Genomic DNA, 19,901 nt, shown 5'->3' on the forward strand with positions numbered 1-19,901 from the left:
CCTGGCCTACAACGCCATAAATGGGAATTGGGTTTGGTTCATCTAATCTTGTATTTTGAATGCTATATATTCTATCTGAATTTCGCTTCATCTTGTGTGGCCTCTACTGGTCCAACACTATCCTACAGTTTTAGCCTAACTCACAACATGGCGCTTTTCCATCAGACAGCTGCATGCACGGTCTATTACTATCTTTCCAATTTTAAAACAACTTTTATTAACACACATCTATTTAACATTTTGTTTTATCTTTCTCTATTTTTATTTTTCTTATCTCTTTATTTTATTATTTCTTTCTCTTATATCCTTATACCTCTTTAAGTGTGAATTATCTACTAAACAATTTCTATTTTTCGAAGAGGTGTATATATCATACGAGTGAATAGTGATGAAAAAAATAACAAACATGATGAATAGTACTGTTATAAAAAAAAGGTTAATAAAAAAATAAGGTAAGTGTATAATTTATTTAGAAAAAGAGAAATTTTTCATTAAAGAACAATGTCTCATATCTACTTTAATTTAGTATAATATATCTTTCCTTCGTTCAAATTTTCATGTTTTTTCACGTTGTAATAAACTCTTCCCTTATTTGCGTAAACTTAGTGATGAATCATTGGCTTATTTTTAGCATAATTTTGAGTTTATTAGTTCATTTTAAACTCTTATAACTTTGTTTATAAATCAAATATGTTAGTAATTGAAATAAATAGTATAAATAATGTAATAATTAAAATAAATAATTGATATCTTTAAATTATATTTTATGACGGTATCACAGAGTAAACAAAATAAATTTATCGCCTAACATTTTACCAAAATAATGATATTATTCCGATAAAAAATAGAATTCATTAAAGTAATAAGAATAAAAGTGAAAAATATAATAAATTATAAATAAAAAAAATGTAAACTAATAAAACAAACTCATTTATCAAATACTTTACTCTGATTAAATAAATTAAGCAAATAAATTATAAGTTGGCTGAAATATTTTGACAACACATTCATCATGACACTTTAGTTAATTAACCCTTGATTCGAGTGATTGTTGGACTTTATTGGCATTTGGTATAATTGGGAATATATTAACAATGTTTGTGTAGGCTTAAAAGTTAGTCATACGAATTAAGCACAACACGATTTAAGTTGAAGACTTTCCTAAGGCTAAATATATAAACGTTGATATGCAGCGGAATTGGAAATGGGGGGCATGACTATATACAATTATACATACAGGTACTACGAATATATCTAACCAACTGCTATACATTAATATCTTAAAATTTATCTATTCATTAATTATACTGAACCTTGTTAATATTAAATTATATAACTAAGTTTATGTTTATATAAAAAGGAAGTCTAGCCATACATCATTTCAGAAACAGACACCAGATATATTAATTTTGTAAGATCCAACCATGTTAGTAATCAGTTTTCACGCAATTTCAATTACTTGTATGTAACGAAATTCATTGTCTATTTTATTAAAGTTTAAAGGTGAGATTTCATTGTAGCTGCCAGCTTAGGTAGCTCTATAATCTATTTACCTGATGAGCCCCACGAGTTCAAACTTCTTATATTAAAATGAATAAACATGAACCTACGAATGTGTGTTTAGGAACGTTAAGAAATTAAAAATAATTTTTATTAAAAACAAGAATATTTATCTCAAAATCATTAGAAAAAATATTATAATTTAGACTATTTAATAGAATATATATAGTACTTCTTGATATACATTTTTTGGAGACATTTAAAGTTGATAAAATTATATCCAAATTTAAATTTATCTATCACGTACTGTGTTAGGTTTAGTAAAAAATATATAATTCATATTTCATTTCGATATACGAATGGATCAAACGAGTTATTTTTTACTTAAAAAAGTTTTGTTTTTATAAAAATTATTATATTTAAAAATAATTATTAAATTTTTATTAATATTTAGTGCTTAGAAAATTAAGCATTAGTTCCTATCATTAATATATCCGTTAGTTAAATGCTGAGTTCTCTAATAAAATTTTGACTCAACACTATCATGTAAGAACCTTTATTCTAATTATATTACACAGTATTTTAATTTTTTTAAAAATAAAGATAAAAATATTTATTTATTTTTTTAAAATAGTTTTATACTTATTTCTTATATATTTTTTTTCATTTACCCTACTTATTTTACGCTTAGGGGATGTATACCTTTTTTCACGACTTGATTGCATTGGTCGGACTACGCTCGAATGTCCCTTAGTGAGCTCATCCAATTTATGCCAAGGTCAAATTTGTCATTTTACAACTGTTAATTTGGTGTGTGATAGAAATCTTATAAATATAAATCTAACTCTCGTAACAGTGTTAAAGGAGAAGTAGATCATATATGTCCTTGAGCTTGGTTTCAGAGGGTGATCCCAAATAATGGTTAACTTGTTTGTTAAGTGGGTTTATGGCCTGTTCATTGCCTGATGAAGGAGAATAAAAGTGTGGTGTGGATGAGATAGGGTTGGGCTTTATCAACTGATTTCTTCGTTGACTATGTTGGGCCTAACTTACTCTGCTCAGCTTATACAATATATTAATTCTATCGACTCGTGAAGATTACTCATGAATTATCAAGTTTAATCCTGATCAGTGATCATGTTGGGCTATTACTAGAAGTTGAGATTCTCATGAACAACAGAGAATTTAAACTTCATCGTTCGAGTGCCGCCGCGGAGCATTGTTATATTCAGTGTAAGAGAAACGAGTTTTTAGAATTTGCTTGGTTTTAGCTTTATTATATTTAGAGTTTTTAGGATTATTACTTCTATATGCTTATCATGCACTATTGTAATATTCTTGTAATTTAGCATTTTTTTACGTGTTCCGGGGCATTTTTAATTAATGAGCCTTGACAAATAAAATAAAACAATACTACCAACACTTATTGACTAAAAATTATATTAATAAGTTTTCTAAATATAAAAATAAATTTAAAACTGAAAATATGTTTCAAAATGACTGGGTTTGGAGTTTGAATGATTTTATATTTAAAAATAGAAAAGGAAAACACTTAAACAAAAAATACTTATCATGCCTTCAGTGAACATTGCTAAAACTATGATTAACGTAATACAGAGGCAAGATTTAATATTACAGTTATAATACTACATTGATACTAGTGTAATTTGTATTGTTATTATTATTTATGATTTTTATGAAGGTCACGAATAATTTTTAGTAATTATATAAGCTATTTTTCCTGTCATTTATTAAAATGATATACATTTTACTGTATCTTGTATAGTTATGTTTTTTAAGATTAAAAGTAAAATCAGAGAAGGCTTTTGAAATTTGTCTGAAAAATGGATCTAAAAGTTATTATTTTGTCCTTTAAATATTACTATTTTATTTATTATTTTTTAAGTCTCTTTAGAATATGATTGATTTAATTTAGACAAAATTTTATTCTTTAAGTAATATATATTTTTATCATAATTCAATAAAAAAACTCTCAATATATGTTGATTCCAAACAAGTTTATTAAACCTCTAAAATTTAATCTTTGAATGATAAAGTGAAGATGAAAGGAGGGTATGTTTGGAGCATAAAATGGTGGTGGAGTCACCTACAAATGCACTTCAACATTTCAGTTAATATAAATTCTACTATAGTAATATTAAATGAAATAGACTCATACTAAATTATGTGAGATATATATTTTATAAGGAGCTTGAATACTCACGGGTTACAGTCAAGGTATATGAATGCCTCCCTTAAGTGAAATACAGAGTGATATATACTTTGTATCTCTCGAATATTTTAAAAACACTCGGGGATCGAGGGTTGTAAGATTTTCGAACAGTAATTGAACTTCTACAACAAAGAGAGGTGTATATATTGAGTATTTAAACACTAAAAATATTGCGAAAGGTATACATATAAAAATAGACACCTAAATTTTATCATTCAATAAAAGGAAACCTAGAGACGCGCTGTCATAAATAAAACTACCAACCCAAAGGTATAACTAGTAATTTAAAAATGAAATACAAGGCACCAACTGCAATTAACCAAACACATAATAGATTAGTTTAAGACCATTGACAAGGTCGCCACCATCTCCACCATTAGATTTATATGGGTAATTTTATTTATTATGTTGAAAACACTACATAAATCCAAATGATGGAAATATTTGCGTACGAAGGAAAACTAGAGCGCCAAGAATTTATTTTTCCAACTTTCCTCAAGTCAACATCATTACACTATCATGCAAGAAAAACCAAGGAGAAAAGAAGAAATAAATTTGAAAAGGCATACAAAAGTCATTTAATTTTTCTAAGTTGTCTTTAAATATATGTTGAAAAGTTCTCAATTTCCTATCGTCATCATCTGTATGGATTAGCGAGAGTCATATAATTAATATAATTTATGTTACAGATATCTAAAGGTCGATCTAAAGAGTCAGGCGTTTTGAATTATTCAAGAGCACACTATTTTTGCTAATTTTATTGTTTAGGTGCACAAGCTTATCGGTTAAAAACAATGTTACTAACATTACATTATATGACCCTCACTTAATCTCTAATATGACGATCCATAAGTGTACAAGAAGTAAGTTTATTTTATATATATACATGGCAATAGCATGCAACTTCGGAAAATCAAAGTTAGAAAAGATGGGAAAAATAAATTTATTTATTAACAAATAACATCTGTGTCATAAACAATAAACCAAAAATCCCCTCCACCGAATGGATGGAAAATATATCACATAGATATACATACTAATGCAAAGAAATGCACATACGATATAATAATGAAATCCCTGAATAACCCTCAAGGAGTATGAGAATGGCTATATCCAAAATTCTAACCAATAAACAAATATCATATATATGAAAACCCACAAAGATAAGAAAAATAAAAACAGGGTCGAATCTAATAGAACCAAATCCATCAGCGATCCCAGTCACACTTGGTGATCTGAAAGCCACCGGCCGCCGGCGTGGTTCCTGTAGCTGAAGTAAAAGGAACGTGCAAGTCACAGCTAACCTTGGGCTTCAGGGTCTTGGTCTTGAACACTCCCAACTTGAATCTAACCCTCAGATACAGCTTCACGTCAATCTCGAAAACCCCAGAGTTTTTTTCCTTATTCAGTTCCGCAGTTTGGTCAGCGTTAAGCGTCACTATCTGTTGACCCTTGAACACTGGGTTCAACATGTTCGTGGTCTTGTGGCCCTGATAGAAGGGGTCAAGGAAATCAGAATTCAACCTAGCGTCCTGGAACAGTGCCCTCGCTTCGATGTAGTCGTAGTAGATACCCAGCCTCTTGTTGGGGTTGCGAACAGTGATGTTGAGAGCGAGGTCGTAGTGGAGGGTGTTGCCTGTGTAGTTGAATTGGGTGAGAGAAGCATCGGTGACGTGGACTTTCACCACGTTGGGTCGAACGATGAGCCAGAAGAGGAAAACCGCGATGCCCACGATGATGACGACGGTGAGGATGAGTTTGAAGATGAGGCTGAAGAGACAGCCGCAGCAGCAGTCGCATCCGCCGCGGCGCGCTGGACGGTGGTAAGATTTTGCCGGCGGAATGGAAGGGCCGTAGTAGGCTCCGTTCAACTGGGGCTGTTTCTCATACATGGTTGAAAGAGAGCAACGAAATAATAATAATAATTAGAAATATAAGAATATGAATATGAGAAATGGAATGGAATGGAAGCTATTCCAACCTTCCTCCTTGTGTGTGGTTTTATCGGAAAACAAGTGGGAGAGTGTATATATATAAGAGGATGTGTGGAAAAGCGCGTGATAATCTAAGAAACAAAATCAAATGGGGACAAAAGATTACGGCATAAAGTGTTAAATAAATGGTTGTGAGGTGCAGACTGCGGAGTGGTTACAAACTTAGGTTTCAAAACGCGCTTGCTTTTGCATATACGAATTTGTCCACTTTCAAAGTTCCCACTTCCGACGCCATTGACTCTTACGTGCTTTCCCTTCATTTTTATTTCTATTTTTAAACCTAATAAATCATTTTAAGAATACAAATTCCATAATTATCTTCACTGAGAAGAGAAATAAGTTCAATCTAAAAATACTTCATCATTAAACACCTGATTAGCTAGTTTTTCTGTATATATAATATATAAGCTAATTATTTCGTACATAATAACTATTTTTACTTTTGCATCGCAATATCCTTTAAAAGTTTTCATATGAATTAAAAAATATTAAATACGTTTAGTATTGAAGAAATTAATATAATTAAAGTAAAATTAAAAAATAGCTTATACACTAAATGGCACAAAAGAACCTAATTTTTTCCATAATTAAAATTTTCAAAAAAATGACGTAAATATATTTTGTAGCAATGGTTTCTTTCTACTTTGTGTGTGTATATTTATCCAACGCGTCATGTGGAAAAATCAATTGCAGAAATCTTTTTATAGTAACTAATTTATCGTAACATGTTTACTTTAAAAGGAAATAATCAGCCCCGCCCCTTGCCGGTTTACCGAGTTCCTTGTTGGTTTAGAATATTTTTTTGGAGCACCACGTAAACCCATTTATTCTTAACTATATACACTGTAAGCTAAGTTGACTTTTCAATTCGAATAGTTTTTTTTTAAAATTAAATATATTTTCTTTCTCATAATTAAATATAAAATTTAAACCAAAGTCATGACCGGCACACGAATTTCAATGATAACTTAGCCTAACAAGTTTAATAATAAAATTACGTTTGAAACACAATATCGATTTAATTATATAGTTTTCAAAAAGTGGGGATAGAAAATGATTAAAAAGTCATATATGTAGAAAACAATATTATACGAGTATAATCCTTCTTAAAAACATTATATAACCCAATGGGATTGCCCTTAACATTTTTGCCTTTTTTCTAATTTTATTGTTGTTTTTCTCGTTTCTTTATGTATGTGTTTCTTTACATTTAAATTATACTAATAACTTTATTTTATTTTTATTTGATGGTTTATTGGTTTATAAACATTTTTCATTCCATATCTTTTTTTCTTTGTTCCTTTTTTTATTTATTGATTCGAATAAGAAAGAAAGCTACAATTACATTTTTAAAATAAAAAATTTAACTATAATTTCAAAACAGAAAGATGTTTTGGGCAACTTCCATTTGGGGTGGTCAAATTGTGCATTTGCAAGTGTGCTTGCCCGTAATATATTACACATAAATGAATTTGTAATTGCATGTAAGAAAAGTTTTGGAATATTAAGCTACGAATTCTCATGTTTTCAATAAATAATAAAACTTGTATAATTTTTAAATTTACCCACCATTATTTTCGTCTAAAACTTAATTACAAGTTCGTTTTAACAGCAAAAGTGAACATACAATACATAACTAGATATATAATTAAAATGTTACAATTTTAAATTTTAATTATATGATCATTTTTAAGAGATGAGCTACGAGCTGAATAAATTATTAGCTAGCCAGTGAGCAGCAGCAAATACTCAGAAACATATCAGATTTTCCGTGTGCACCATAACCTAAAACCAAAAGACAATTCTATAGGACGAAAAAAGTAAGTTTATTGCAGGGAAAAGTATCCATTATTACAACATGTAGTCAAAGAATGAATCGAATAATGATAAATATCACATAGGATTAATTATTAGAATTAAAAAAATGGGTAAAGAAAGAAAATTCCAAAGAACAAATCCATGGAATATAATGTGCAGTCCCTAGTAATCGACCTTGCACTTGGTGGGCACAAACAGAGTTACGGTATTGTTAGATGTGAAGGGAACCCTAAGGTCACATTTAACCTTGGGCTTGTAGTCGCCAGATTTCACATCGCCGAGCCTGTACCTAATCCTGAAGTATAGCCTCACATAAATATCATAAACTCCATCTATCTTGTCTTGGTTGAGCTTAGAGACTTGATCATTGTCGAGCATGACCACTCTAGGGCCTGTGAAAACGGCGCTCATGGGGCTCGTGGTCTTCTTGTACTGTCGAAAGGAGTTCAAGTGTGTGATGACGTCATAATTAGCGAACCTCGTACCCTCGTAGAATGCCACGGCCTCCACTTTGTCGTAGTAGATGCTGAGCTTCTTGTTGGGGTTGCGGGCAGTGAAGTTTAGCACCATGTCGTAGTGGAGGGTGTTGTTGTTGCTGTAGTATTCGAATTGCTTTAGGTTGGCTTCAGTGACGTAGAACTTGAATGACCGGGGTTGAACAACGAGCCAGAAGATGAGAATCGCGAGGCCAGCGAGGACGACGAGTGCTACCAGAATCTTCCAGAAGATTCCGAAGAGGCAGCAACAACAGCTTCGGCCGCGATGGTGGTGGTGGCGGTAGCGTGGTTGCTCCGCTGGGGGAATGGCGGGACCGTAAAACGCACCGTTCAACTGGGGTTGCTTATCGGCCATGCTTGAATGTGGCGAAGGAATTATATATGAGGGGAAAGATGAAGAGTTGTGAATTGTAACAGAGGATTTGATGGAGAGTAGAGAAGATGGTGAATTGTGATGAGAGGAAGTGGTGCGGCGTGTATATATAGAAAGTAGAAAGGAATGGCGTTGAAGATTCTATGTGGGAAGAACGCGGCTGTGGGGTACGTGTGCGTGTTTGGGCATTTGCCTAATTCAATTTCTGTTCATGAAAGGAATCGATCAACAGCGGATTGTATTGACGGGTGCAAAGTTTGATGAGTCCGAAGCCACCACGAAGTAGAAGAAACATTCGTACGGAAGAAACAACCATGTACTTATCCAAAACTACGCCGCCTCATCTTGCACTAACTGATATTTATCTATTAAATATGCGTCGTTCATTCTCTTACATAAACTTGACATGGACATTTAAAGTGTATATTAAAAATAATTGAGAGAGAACTTTATATATATGAATTTTGTTAATTTTAGCAATTAAAGTTGAGAATAAGTAATTAATAATAATAAAATTTTATTACAAAATATTTATCATAATTTTATAATTTTAATACAATAATTCCAAAGACCCCACCGAAGTGGGTATTTCAGAGAAAGCCTTAAACTTGAGTGGGGTCTATGACAAGAAGAAAAATAATTAGTTTTGTAGGTTTAACTGTGCTTTTGATGTATATGGCCCGGTTTATGAACCTAGAGAAATGATTCCTTCAAAGTCGACAATTTATTATTTTATTAATTTTTATCATAGAATTAAATTTGGTTTCAGAAAACAGGAAAACAAATAAGCACTTAGTTTATGATGTCTCGATTTTTAAAATTTTATTATTATTAAAATAAAAAAATTATTGTTAATATTTTTCCTTACATTTAAATTCTCAAAAAAATTATTGTTAATATTTTTCTTTTTTGTAGAAATTTAAATATTTTTTACAAAAGAAATTTTCAAAAGCTCTCCCTGTTCAACCGTTAGTATCACATTATTAAATCTTACAAATTTTACTAAAGTCTTAGTTTCTTAAACTTTTAAAATTTTTATATATCTCGAATCTGTCGTAATTTTTTAAATATTTGGATAAAAAGTAATAATTTAAAGCTTAAAGTAAAAGAAAATCGATAACAAGACAAGTTCACGTAATCTTAATGATAAAAAATATGGCTTGAAGAAAATAAAAAAAGAAACAAAAATTTCGTATAATCTAAATTGAAAGAACAGAAAATACAATTACTTCTTTAATGCAAAAGAAGACCATTTTATAATTTTTGATTAATTTCAGTAAATAATATGTTTTAAAAATATGTTACATAATATATTTTTAATATTTTTCTTCATGATTTCCAAACTAATTTCACCTAATCTATATAAAAACATTCAAATAGTTAATTAAAATGGATTTAACTTCAAATATCGAATTTTATTTGTTTAACCTCAATTTTGTTAATTTTAAATGTTAATATATAACGTTAAACGTAATGAAACTTTATGCTAACGCACTAACTCTTCAGGTTACAAGTTAGAGAGTTATAATATGATATTATGAGCATATATTTTTCAAATTAGACATTACCTGAGTTTGTGCTGATGTACAGTTAATAATTTAATATCGAATTGTAGGATTTCAAAGTTACACATCAAAATTTTAAAGTTCAAGCTGTTAAACTAAAACTCAAAAGAAATACTCTACTGATTTTTTAATAAGGAACAAAATGGAATATTTTTGTTGTGCTAATTATAAGAAATATATAATAAATTTAAGATATATTAATTGTTAAATTAAAAAAAAAAAAGAGTAGAGGGAGTAGGAAATAATGAAGACCTTCAAGTAAAAAATAATGAACTATACTTCTTAAAGACTTAATCGATTAAAGAATATTTCTCAAAGATCAATGTTAAGGTTTTCTATCGTATTTGAGTTTATACTCTATAACCATGGCTTCGCTTGTGAGTTTGCCTATTGGGCTAAAAAGCAGAAATGACAAATAGATTTGGGATCATCTTTACTACCCGACAGCGAACGCAATCTAGAGGCCCATTGTGTACGGCTATTCTTTTTTTGTTTATATATATATTTTTTCATTTGATTTTGGGATGCCATTCTTATGACAAAATAAAGAAGGCACTCTAACCTTGATTTATTATTTTAAAACTACTCAAGTTAAAAATATTTATAGCATGATAGAACTAGCTTTTCTAATGAATTTCCATTTTTATATATAAGATTCAAACTCAGAACATTATTTAAAAAGAACTAAACATGAACTACTTCAACTAACCACATGTTTGTCTGACTTTGATTTGATCCTCTGATAGTTGTTAAAGGATTTAAATTTTTTCAATCTTTATAAATATATTTATATTAAGTTTTAGTCTTTTAATTTTTGTTGTTTTGGTTGCAATAAATTATGAAGTTTTTTTGGAAAATGATCATTATAATTATTTAATAATGGAGAAGATATCACATGTATTTAGGCGTCACTACGAAAAAATTAAATTGTTAATAAAGAATTTCAAGTCTCATACTAACAAATAATGCACTATACTAATATTAACGTGTCGATAGAATATATTAATATTCTTTTAAAAAATAATACTAGTATTAAAAAATATGACCAGTTTTCTCTTGTTTACAAATGACGCTGCATCATATTATGTAACGAATTTTGTTAATAAATTTAAGCGTATCATATTATGTATTAATTCACACAATAATTATTAAAAAAATCAGTCATATAATTTAAGATTCAAAGAACGTAGCTTCTTTTCGCATATAGGTCATCTGCTTTGTGATGTCAATTTTATATGCCATTTCGTAAGATATTTCACTCTTGTTTTTAGCCCCTCAAAAGCGGAGAAAGAAATGATCTTGTAAGAATTAAGAAATAGTGAAATATTAATATAAGATAAAGAAAGAAGAGGCAAAAGAGATGATAGTGAATTGAACAATGGTGACAGATAGACCATGTGAAAGATTACTGTATATCCCGTTAGAAGCAAGTAAAATACAATAATGAATAACGTTCCTATGTATGCGGGGATTAAATTCAGAGTGTGTGATGAACATTTTATGGAGCCTCGTGAGTCGCTATCGAAGTTGCATTTTATCACATGCACATGCTGACCGGTTTTGAATGTTGACGGTGCTCAATACCAAATCTGTTCAAAAACTACACTCGATGCTAAGCATGCATGTGTTGTGTTTGTTGGGTTGTCCAAGTCTCTGATTTGATAATAGAATATGTATAAGTGAACATAAGGGGAATCCATTTGTATCTAGGCATGACATAGGGAAACCCCATTTCTTTCACCGCATTAGTAGTAGTAGGAAGGTAGGTAAGGTGGCTCAAAAGGACCACCACTACCACCATACCACGTGGAAGCACTGTCAACAAACCCTTCAATCATATACCTTAATTTACCTCTAAATAAACTCTGATTAAGGAAATATTCACCACACTATCCCTTTAGTGATAGGGAAGGGCAAAAAGGGGAATGTCATTGAATAGAATATACATATCAAATGTAGGCATTTCCCCAGTTGTATGAATCACTAAATAAAATTGAGAAAAATAAAAAAAAGGCCCAGCAACATCATCTAAATTATCTAAATACTACTTGGTGCTTCATTATTGATCCAATAATAGAACAGGCTGCAGAGAATATTGATAAGCAAATACACATTCACAAGTCATAACCAATGACACAGGAAGATTCACGAGACAATCAGTTTTTTCATCCAAATTGTAATTTCGCAACAGCTCCGTCTCCTTCATAAATTTCAGAAGTGCATTTTTATTCTATAGCAAAATGTACAATTCCAAACACCGTAACAAAGACACGTACTTATAACTAATGACAAAGTGATCCATCCTTACAAAAGAGAATAATACGTATTTATAAAAGAAAAAGAAATGAGAAAGAGCATATGTAGACACTAAATATAGTAATACCAAATTGCAGAGCAGAGCAGAGGAAGGAAGAATACATCTTCAAATCAACCAAGGTATGATCCGCGTTGACATTAAACGCCAACGGTGCAACGCTGGACCAACTGATACTTAACGGCGTTATTGCCAACGGCAACGCCGGTGCTCTGGGGGCCAAAGGTGATGAAAGCAGGGCAGCGTACATAGAGGTGGTAGTGGCCGGAGATGAAGGCACCGACCTTCCACCGGACTTTACCGTCAATTTTAACGATGACGAGGACGTTGCCGTTAGACTGGTCTTGACTGAGGCCAACGAAGTTATAGGGAGCGACGGGGACGTCAGTGCCGTAGACAAACGGCGACCAAACGTCCTCTTCCTTGTGACCTTGGTAAGAGGGAGGTATGGAGGTGCGGAAGGTGACCTGCTGGTTCCGGTAAGTGACGTAGGTGTCGAGGCGGTCGTAGTAGATGCCGATTTTTTGGTTTGGGTTCCGAGAGGAGAGGGTGACTTGGAAGTTTGAGGTGAGGAAGTTGGGGACGGTTGCGTTGAAGGCGTAAACGGTGACGTCTTGGAGGATGAAGGTTGGCTTTGAAGGCTTTAGGATTGCCCAGATTATCAGAATCGTCACCAGCACGATGAACAAGAAGATCACTATACCCCAGAATATGCGCCGGAATATTTTTTTCTTCCTTCCCTTGTGGTGGTTACACTCTTTCACCGACATCGTTAAGGTGGAGATGGCACCACTTTTATGTATCAGTTTCTTTTAATACAACAGGGAGTGCTCAGCGAGAGAGAGAGAGAGAGTAGTAGAAGTGATGGACTCTGGTTTTGTGATGAAAGGAGGAGAGATTGGAAGTTTATGACTTTAAAGGTGTTAATTTTTTTTTTATAAATAAATAATATTGTTGCGTTTGAAATGATATGATAAGATCATGTTACATGATACAAGAATATTATATAGATGATTATTGATGGTTAAGGTAAAATCAATTTGTTAGCTAGACATGTATACATAGTCAGCGATTGATTGATATTTTTTTTTTCAATTTCAATTGTTGTTTTTTTTTTATCTTTTCGATTAGAAGTTCCCAAGTCAATTAAAATGTCACATCATTTTGTGCATACTTAAGCTCGTTAGCCTTAGGAAAGACAGATTAACAAAACAAGCCTGTGATGGGTGGTCTTTATCACAGCCTTGTGATAATTCTGTTGAGTTCATGGAAATGGTATGCAAAAATAATTGGGAAATTGTGATCATTCATGGCCTACAAGACAGGAATCGGAATATTTCGGACTTGTTAGCGACTTATTTGCATACAATGTCTATCGGGCTGCATGTGGCTCCCTCTTGCTTCGTGACTTGGTTGGTGTATCATTTCTTAGTAGAGTGCTGGGGTTGTAAGAACTAAACGTTTATATTATTAAGTCAAATCATCAAAACTTAAAGGAGAATAAATTTTGATATAGGGTTGAAATTATTTTATTTTAATCAATTTTAACAATTATTTTAACTACATGTTCAAGATTAATTCTTCTTTTACTTTCATCTTTTACTTGATACATTTTATGTGTGTCAGTGTGAACTTGTTGGTTACTCATGTATATCATGTAAACTACTGCAAAAATTATAGCCAGTGTTGAATCTACTCAAATTTTTATTAAAAAAATATTTATTGTACTTTCGTATTTTTAATATAGTAAATGTTTTTTTTTTTAAATAAAAGTATCATTTTTAAATTCATTCTACGCCAATTTGTGATATTAGATAGCTCTTGTCCATTTTCTATTATGGCATTGATTTCATTAATGTTTATTCTTGCCAAGTCAACAAAAGAATGCTCAACGTACGTTTTATGAAATAATCAAACATAAAATAGACTAAAAAATGTATAAATATTAGAAAATTGATAAATTAATTTCAACACATTAATCCTAAATTTTAAAAATATTTAACATATTTTTATAAAGTTTTAACAATTTAAAAAATCTCAATTACAAAAAGGAAAATAATTATATTAGTTTGATTCAAGTATTACCTTTTATCAGTACACTAAAAAAACATTATTCTGTTGCTATTGTCTATCATTTCATATATTTGAAATAACAAAAAAACCAAACTAGAAGTATATTAAAACACATTTTTTCATGACATTGTCTTCTTTTCCTTTTTAATGTATCATCACGCTTTTAAACAAAAATCAAGAAAGTTGATCATGGGTCTGAGTTCCTTCATCATTTATGATTTCATATGTTTTTTTCTTTTTATGGATGCTTGATTTGGGGAAAGAACATCTCGGCGACACGTTATATTAGGCCCACTTATCATGACATAAAGCTCCCAGCTCAGCCACACCGACCATCTTTTGGTTTTTCTTAATGGGGTTTGAGAATATACTTAGAAGCACCAAGCCTCCAACAATGACCTAAAGTCCATATAGCTTGGCGTGAATCAGTGAAAATGAATTACACTCCTTTAATAAAAATAAATAAATTTGCACTTCCATTAAGGAAACTGTCTTTATGTATTGTGGGCTAAAATCGAATTCCTACTATTTCATGAATTGTGGGTAATAACTGAAGAAAGAAAACTAATTAACCAGAGCATGCACACTAAGGAGACCCAAATTAGTTAAGGCTGCAGAGTTCATAACTTTTACTTCTCTTCTTCCCTTGAAAGATTCCCCCTCCCTTCTTAGGGTGTGTCTCCAATGCATTTGCCTGGTTTGGGTGGCATTGAAATGTTTCAATTTATCATTAAGTAGGAAAAATAAGAGAGTTAAGAAGAGAAAACTTTAATAACAGTTAAAAAAAATAATTTTAGTATAACCATTATATATGTTATTGTCATAAAAGGGAGATGTACCAATGCTGTTGGTTATAAATTATTGGCATAATAAGGCACTGGAATTGTGATTCCGTAGTATTATAGCCTTGTAGGTATTATGTGTTTTCTTTTTTTTTTGGACAGATCTATAATAGTGCTTTCACACATGAAAAACCCTAATAAAGGTATGCTTATAATAGATGTTGGAGAGCTTGATTTCCATTTTAAAAATGGTTTTTTATTTTTAAAAATAAAAATAAAAAACTCCAACCGGACCCCCAAATGAGGGAATTCTTAGAAGTTTCAGAATTCAGGAAGAAATTGTGATCCTTATTCAAATTAATCACAAATTCATATTCCAGGCGAATCTTGAATATACAAAGAAATTGATGAAGAAAATGTAAAATGCTTGCGTACAGTATTAATGACATCTTTATCAAACTCGTCGCTTTCATTAGTTGACACTAATTAGCTACTCTTACTGTCTCCAGTTGATACTTTTACAAGCTATAAATAAGGAACTCCAGTTCGCAACTCACCAGTAGTACGCTACACCACAAATTAGCGACTCTTCTCTCTCCCTCTCTCTCTTTCAAGTACACTAAAATAATTAAGAAGCAACCACTTATGTCTTCGTTGAAAATTCAAAGTACAAAAGTAATTGTAAACAACCAGTTCACCGTGTAACGTAAGCAACACTAATTATTCAAAACTCGCCAATGGTATTTCTTTACTCTGTTTCTCTCTCTCTTGCACCAAATTAATTAAGTAGCCACCCCCCAATTTCTTCGTTGAAAATTCAAAGTGTAGAAACAAATGTAAACAACATCTTCTCGCTAGTCAATTTCATATCACATTTTTTAACAAATTCACTTCCTCTTCTTGTCGTGTCGTTTCACACAGTGCTTAGCAGTCCTGGCTATGAAATATGTGGTTTGGTGTAAGAAAAGTTTAAAATTTAAGATATGGATAAATATATCACGGATAATATACATTGACACAAATCCCAACCTGCTCAAATATTTACGATCGCAATTTGATACCATACGTATTGATAACCATCCACTCTACACCAATTATGCATACATGATGTCATAATAATTTTGTTAAAACTATTTTATGTGCATGGTTGGTATATGCTTTATCAATTTCTTCTGTGTCAGTATTTTAACCTTCTTCTGGGTCATCCAACTTAATATAGAATAATGAAATTTAAATTATTTTATTATTAAGGCCAATAAACTAAACAACAAAAGAAAAAGAAAAAAAAAAGACCTTCTTCTGGGTCATCCAATTGATGGGACCTATGTAGTTTGAATTCTATTACCATCTAGCTAATCATCTTCTTTTTTCTTTTTTTCCTTTTCTTGTAGATTAAAAGTGTCGGTGGACCGTACAGCACCTCCAGGCTCCAGTGACAGCAACAACCTAACGGGGCAAAACTTGTTGCAATGACACAATGGAGACGAGTATCACAAAACGCATCATTAACTGAATTCCTCAAAAGAAAAAAAGAAAGGGAAAAAGTAAGCATCTAAAGGGACTTTTTATGGGTGCATTTCACAATCACGATGCATTATTTTAGTTTATAGATTCTATTTGGCCTCAGATAAGAGAATAAGAATTGCCCATTTTTCAGGCCACCATACAATATCCTTTTGTTTCCAATTTGGCATTATATATCCTCATCTCTAACAACGTTAAAATGTTGTCTTCTTTCATCTTTTAATTATTTCTCTAACAATTACTTTTGTTCAATATCCGTGGGCTAGGTACGCATATTAACAAGGGAAAGTTCTTTTGTTCAGACGAAATGTGGCACATGTCTACGGAAATTTCTATTCCACCGTGTTTTAATTGCCACTGTGTATCATCGGGTATTGTTGTCTTTTGCGCTGTCTTCATTTGTACAGCGAAATAACAGTATATTTAAATACTAATACAATATTTAAATTTTTATTTTAAGTTTTTCATTTTTATTTATGCATATCTTATATTATAAACAATAGAACGTTAACTAATATCTTAAAAGTATTCATGAACGTTTGTCGAAAAAATAAAATATATATAATTAAGTGAAATTGTGGAAGTGGAAGCTTAGCGATGCAAATATATATTAAAAGGTGTGCGTTCATGACTTATTGCACTCACGCTGAGGAGATTTCAGATCCCGAGGTTTGTACTCGTTTTTACGTGTTAGACTCATGCTCTCAACAATATCTTCTTGGAACTTCTCAAATTCTGGAACTTACCTACTTTATCATTTTCCCCCCCTTTCATATTTAAGATTTTACATGAATATTCAATACAATTCATATCTTAACAATTAAAAAAATATAAAAAATTCTCTATAAAATCTAAAAATGTATTTAATATATATTATTTTATAATTAGAAAATAAAGAAAAACATATTTTACAATTGTTATTTATTTCTTAATTCTAAATTTTGTAACAATTTTGCTGTACAAAAAACTAAAATATACAGTTGTCTTAATATTTATTTTTAAAGATTAATGTTAAGAAAATAGAAGTAATAGATTCTACTGAAAAATTTTAATATTCTTTTTATTTTTTATGTAATGAATATGCAAATAATTTAAAATTACCATTTTATATACATAAAAAGAATTATAAAAATAAATTAATGTTAATATTTAAAAAAACTATTGATTTTTAACAATATCAACTTATTAAAGTACTAAACAGAGAAGGCTTTCTAATTCGCGGATGATGCATTTAAAAGTGAAAAACGAGGCTAAAAAGTTGCAAATGGAGGGTAGATTGACGTTGAAGATGTGAAATTTTCTAGAATGGCTGAAAACTCCATACTATGAAGGTGGAAAGAAACAAGTGGGGAATAATGAAAGGAAGTGGCTCATGGTTTCTTATACACGAAAAAATAAATAAAAAATAGGTGGGGTTCTATTTTCAATTTTAAAAATTTTGTAAACAATCATCTAAAGGCCAATTATTTTTATTTAGACAAATTATGCTGAGTAAGCAATCCGTGAGAGCATCTTTACCTGCTAAAGGCAGACAAAAATTTGACTTCTTTAGGTTGAAACAAGATAAATACAATCGTGAACCCCATTTTTTATAAAATAAAAAATATATGCACCCTAAAGAAAACTATTAATTTAAAATAAATTTATTTTATCAATTTGTTTTCTTTACATTATTCTCATTTATCTCAAATTAAACTATATTAATATAAAGCGCAATTTTAAAAGTACTAATATGATAGATGTAATATATTAATATAAAATAACATAATCTGCTCTTTCTTTAATTAAGTATTTTACTTTCTAAATTAGATTTGAAAGTTGATTCAAAATGCGTAATGAAAGAATTGGCTACTGTAAATAATATGCAAGAAAATTGATTTTTGAGTTCTAATATTGATTGAATGAAAGGAATACAATAAGTTGTTTTTATTTATATTGAAATATTGCATATAAATATAATATTTACTTTAGGAGTAATGTTTAAAAATAGCAAAATTACTTGCACCAGTACATATTTATAAACTAAAATTTGCCACATAAAAATATTTGTATTTGTAGACACTCATAAATTTAATATCTTTTTCTCCCTTGTTAATAAAGTGAGTGTAAGTATCAAGATACCTATACCACGAATAGTTTTAAGCATAAAATTATTAAAATGTCTATATGTATATATAAGCAAATATGTTTTTGATTTTACTACTTTATGATAACTTTGAACTGTGTTTAACTTAACATTCTATTATTGTAAGAATTTAATTTAAAACATTTGAAGTGTGTGTATATATATATATATATATATATATATATATATATTATTATCTAATCATACATGATCATATTAATAATAATTATTAATTTTTGTAATAATTAATATAAAAATTACATTTTAAGTGTATTTTCATTGAGTAATAATTTAAATTATCACACTAATAATACACTAAAATTAAGCTCTTCTTATTACTATAATAAATATTATAATATTTTAAATTTATTTTTTATTTTTAATTATATTTTTATATATAAATTACTTAAATTAAGTCATTTTTAATTTTTTTTTAGTTTTTGATAAATATTTATGAATATTTACAAATGCATACAAATAATTGGAAATTCATTTAAAACCTCTGCTTAAATATGGAATAGATATGTAAAATACATGTATTTCCAGATACATATTCTTCATACCTGCCCATCTTATTGACATTCCTTATAACATAATGACTTATTGATTTTCATTTTGATATAATATTGCAAATATATAATATTATCCAATAATGAGTTGGTTGTATGTTTACTTGTTTTTAATCTTGATATCTTAATATTATAAAAATAATATTTGTTGAATTTATTTGTAATATTTTAAACGTGGTAGAAGCAGAGATACTCAAGTTTTAGAAATTGAATAGATGATAAAGAAATTATTTAAAAACAACAGAGATAAAATAAAACAAATATTTTTGGGTACTAGCCAAAAACTTAATTTAAAAAATTAATAATCACCTTTATCAGTCATGCATCATGCTAAACAAAATAATTTTTATTAAACAATTATATCTATTACTAAAATAAATTTTTAACTTATTAATTATTTTTAAACACACTCTTAGAAGATTCATCCGAAAAAGATATAGTCATGTTTTTTTTATGACAATATACTCGAGCTCTGTTAAACCATTTGTTTTTTAAAGACCAGCTTTGTTGAATTGATTTTAACTAACTAAAACA

At 30.0% G+C, this 19,901-nt stretch overlaps 3 protein-coding genes across 3 annotated transcripts; all 3 read right to left on the bottom strand.

The window, feature by feature from the left end:
• Positions 1-4,595: 4,595 nt before the first annotated feature.
• On the bottom strand, positions 4,596-5,774 carry LOC113863351 (NDR1/HIN1-like protein 10). The gene has a single exon (XM_027496907.1). It carries the CDS (start codon positions 5,623-5,625, stop codon positions 4,942-4,944), a length of 684 nt encoding a protein of 227 aa, XP_027352708.1. The 5' UTR covers positions 5,626-5,774; the 3' UTR covers positions 4,596-4,941.
• A 1,769-nt stretch (positions 5,775-7,543) lies between these two features.
• Positions 7,544-8,743, bottom strand: LOC113863549 (NDR1/HIN1-like protein 10). Its single transcript, XM_027497178.1, has one exon. The coding sequence runs from the start codon at positions 8,395-8,397 to the stop codon at positions 7,708-7,710; it is 690 nt and encodes a 229-aa protein (XP_027352979.1). The 5' UTR covers positions 8,398-8,743; the 3' UTR covers positions 7,544-7,707.
• A 3,691-nt stretch (positions 8,744-12,434) lies between these two features.
• On the bottom strand, positions 12,435-13,163 carry LOC113863394 (NDR1/HIN1-like protein 1). Its single transcript, XM_027496960.1, has one exon. The coding sequence runs from the start codon at positions 13,062-13,064 to the stop codon at positions 12,435-12,437; it is 630 nt and encodes a 209-aa protein (XP_027352761.1). The 5' UTR covers positions 13,065-13,163.
• Positions 13,164-19,901: the final 6,738 nt, after the last annotated feature.

This window comes from Abrus precatorius, unplaced genomic scaffold (assembly GCF_003935025.1).
Source record: "Abrus precatorius isolate BTA unplaced genomic scaffold, Abrus_2018 Scaffold3, whole genome shotgun sequence".
NCBI classification, from domain to species: domain Eukaryota; kingdom Viridiplantae; phylum Streptophyta; class Magnoliopsida; order Fabales; family Fabaceae; genus Abrus; species Abrus precatorius.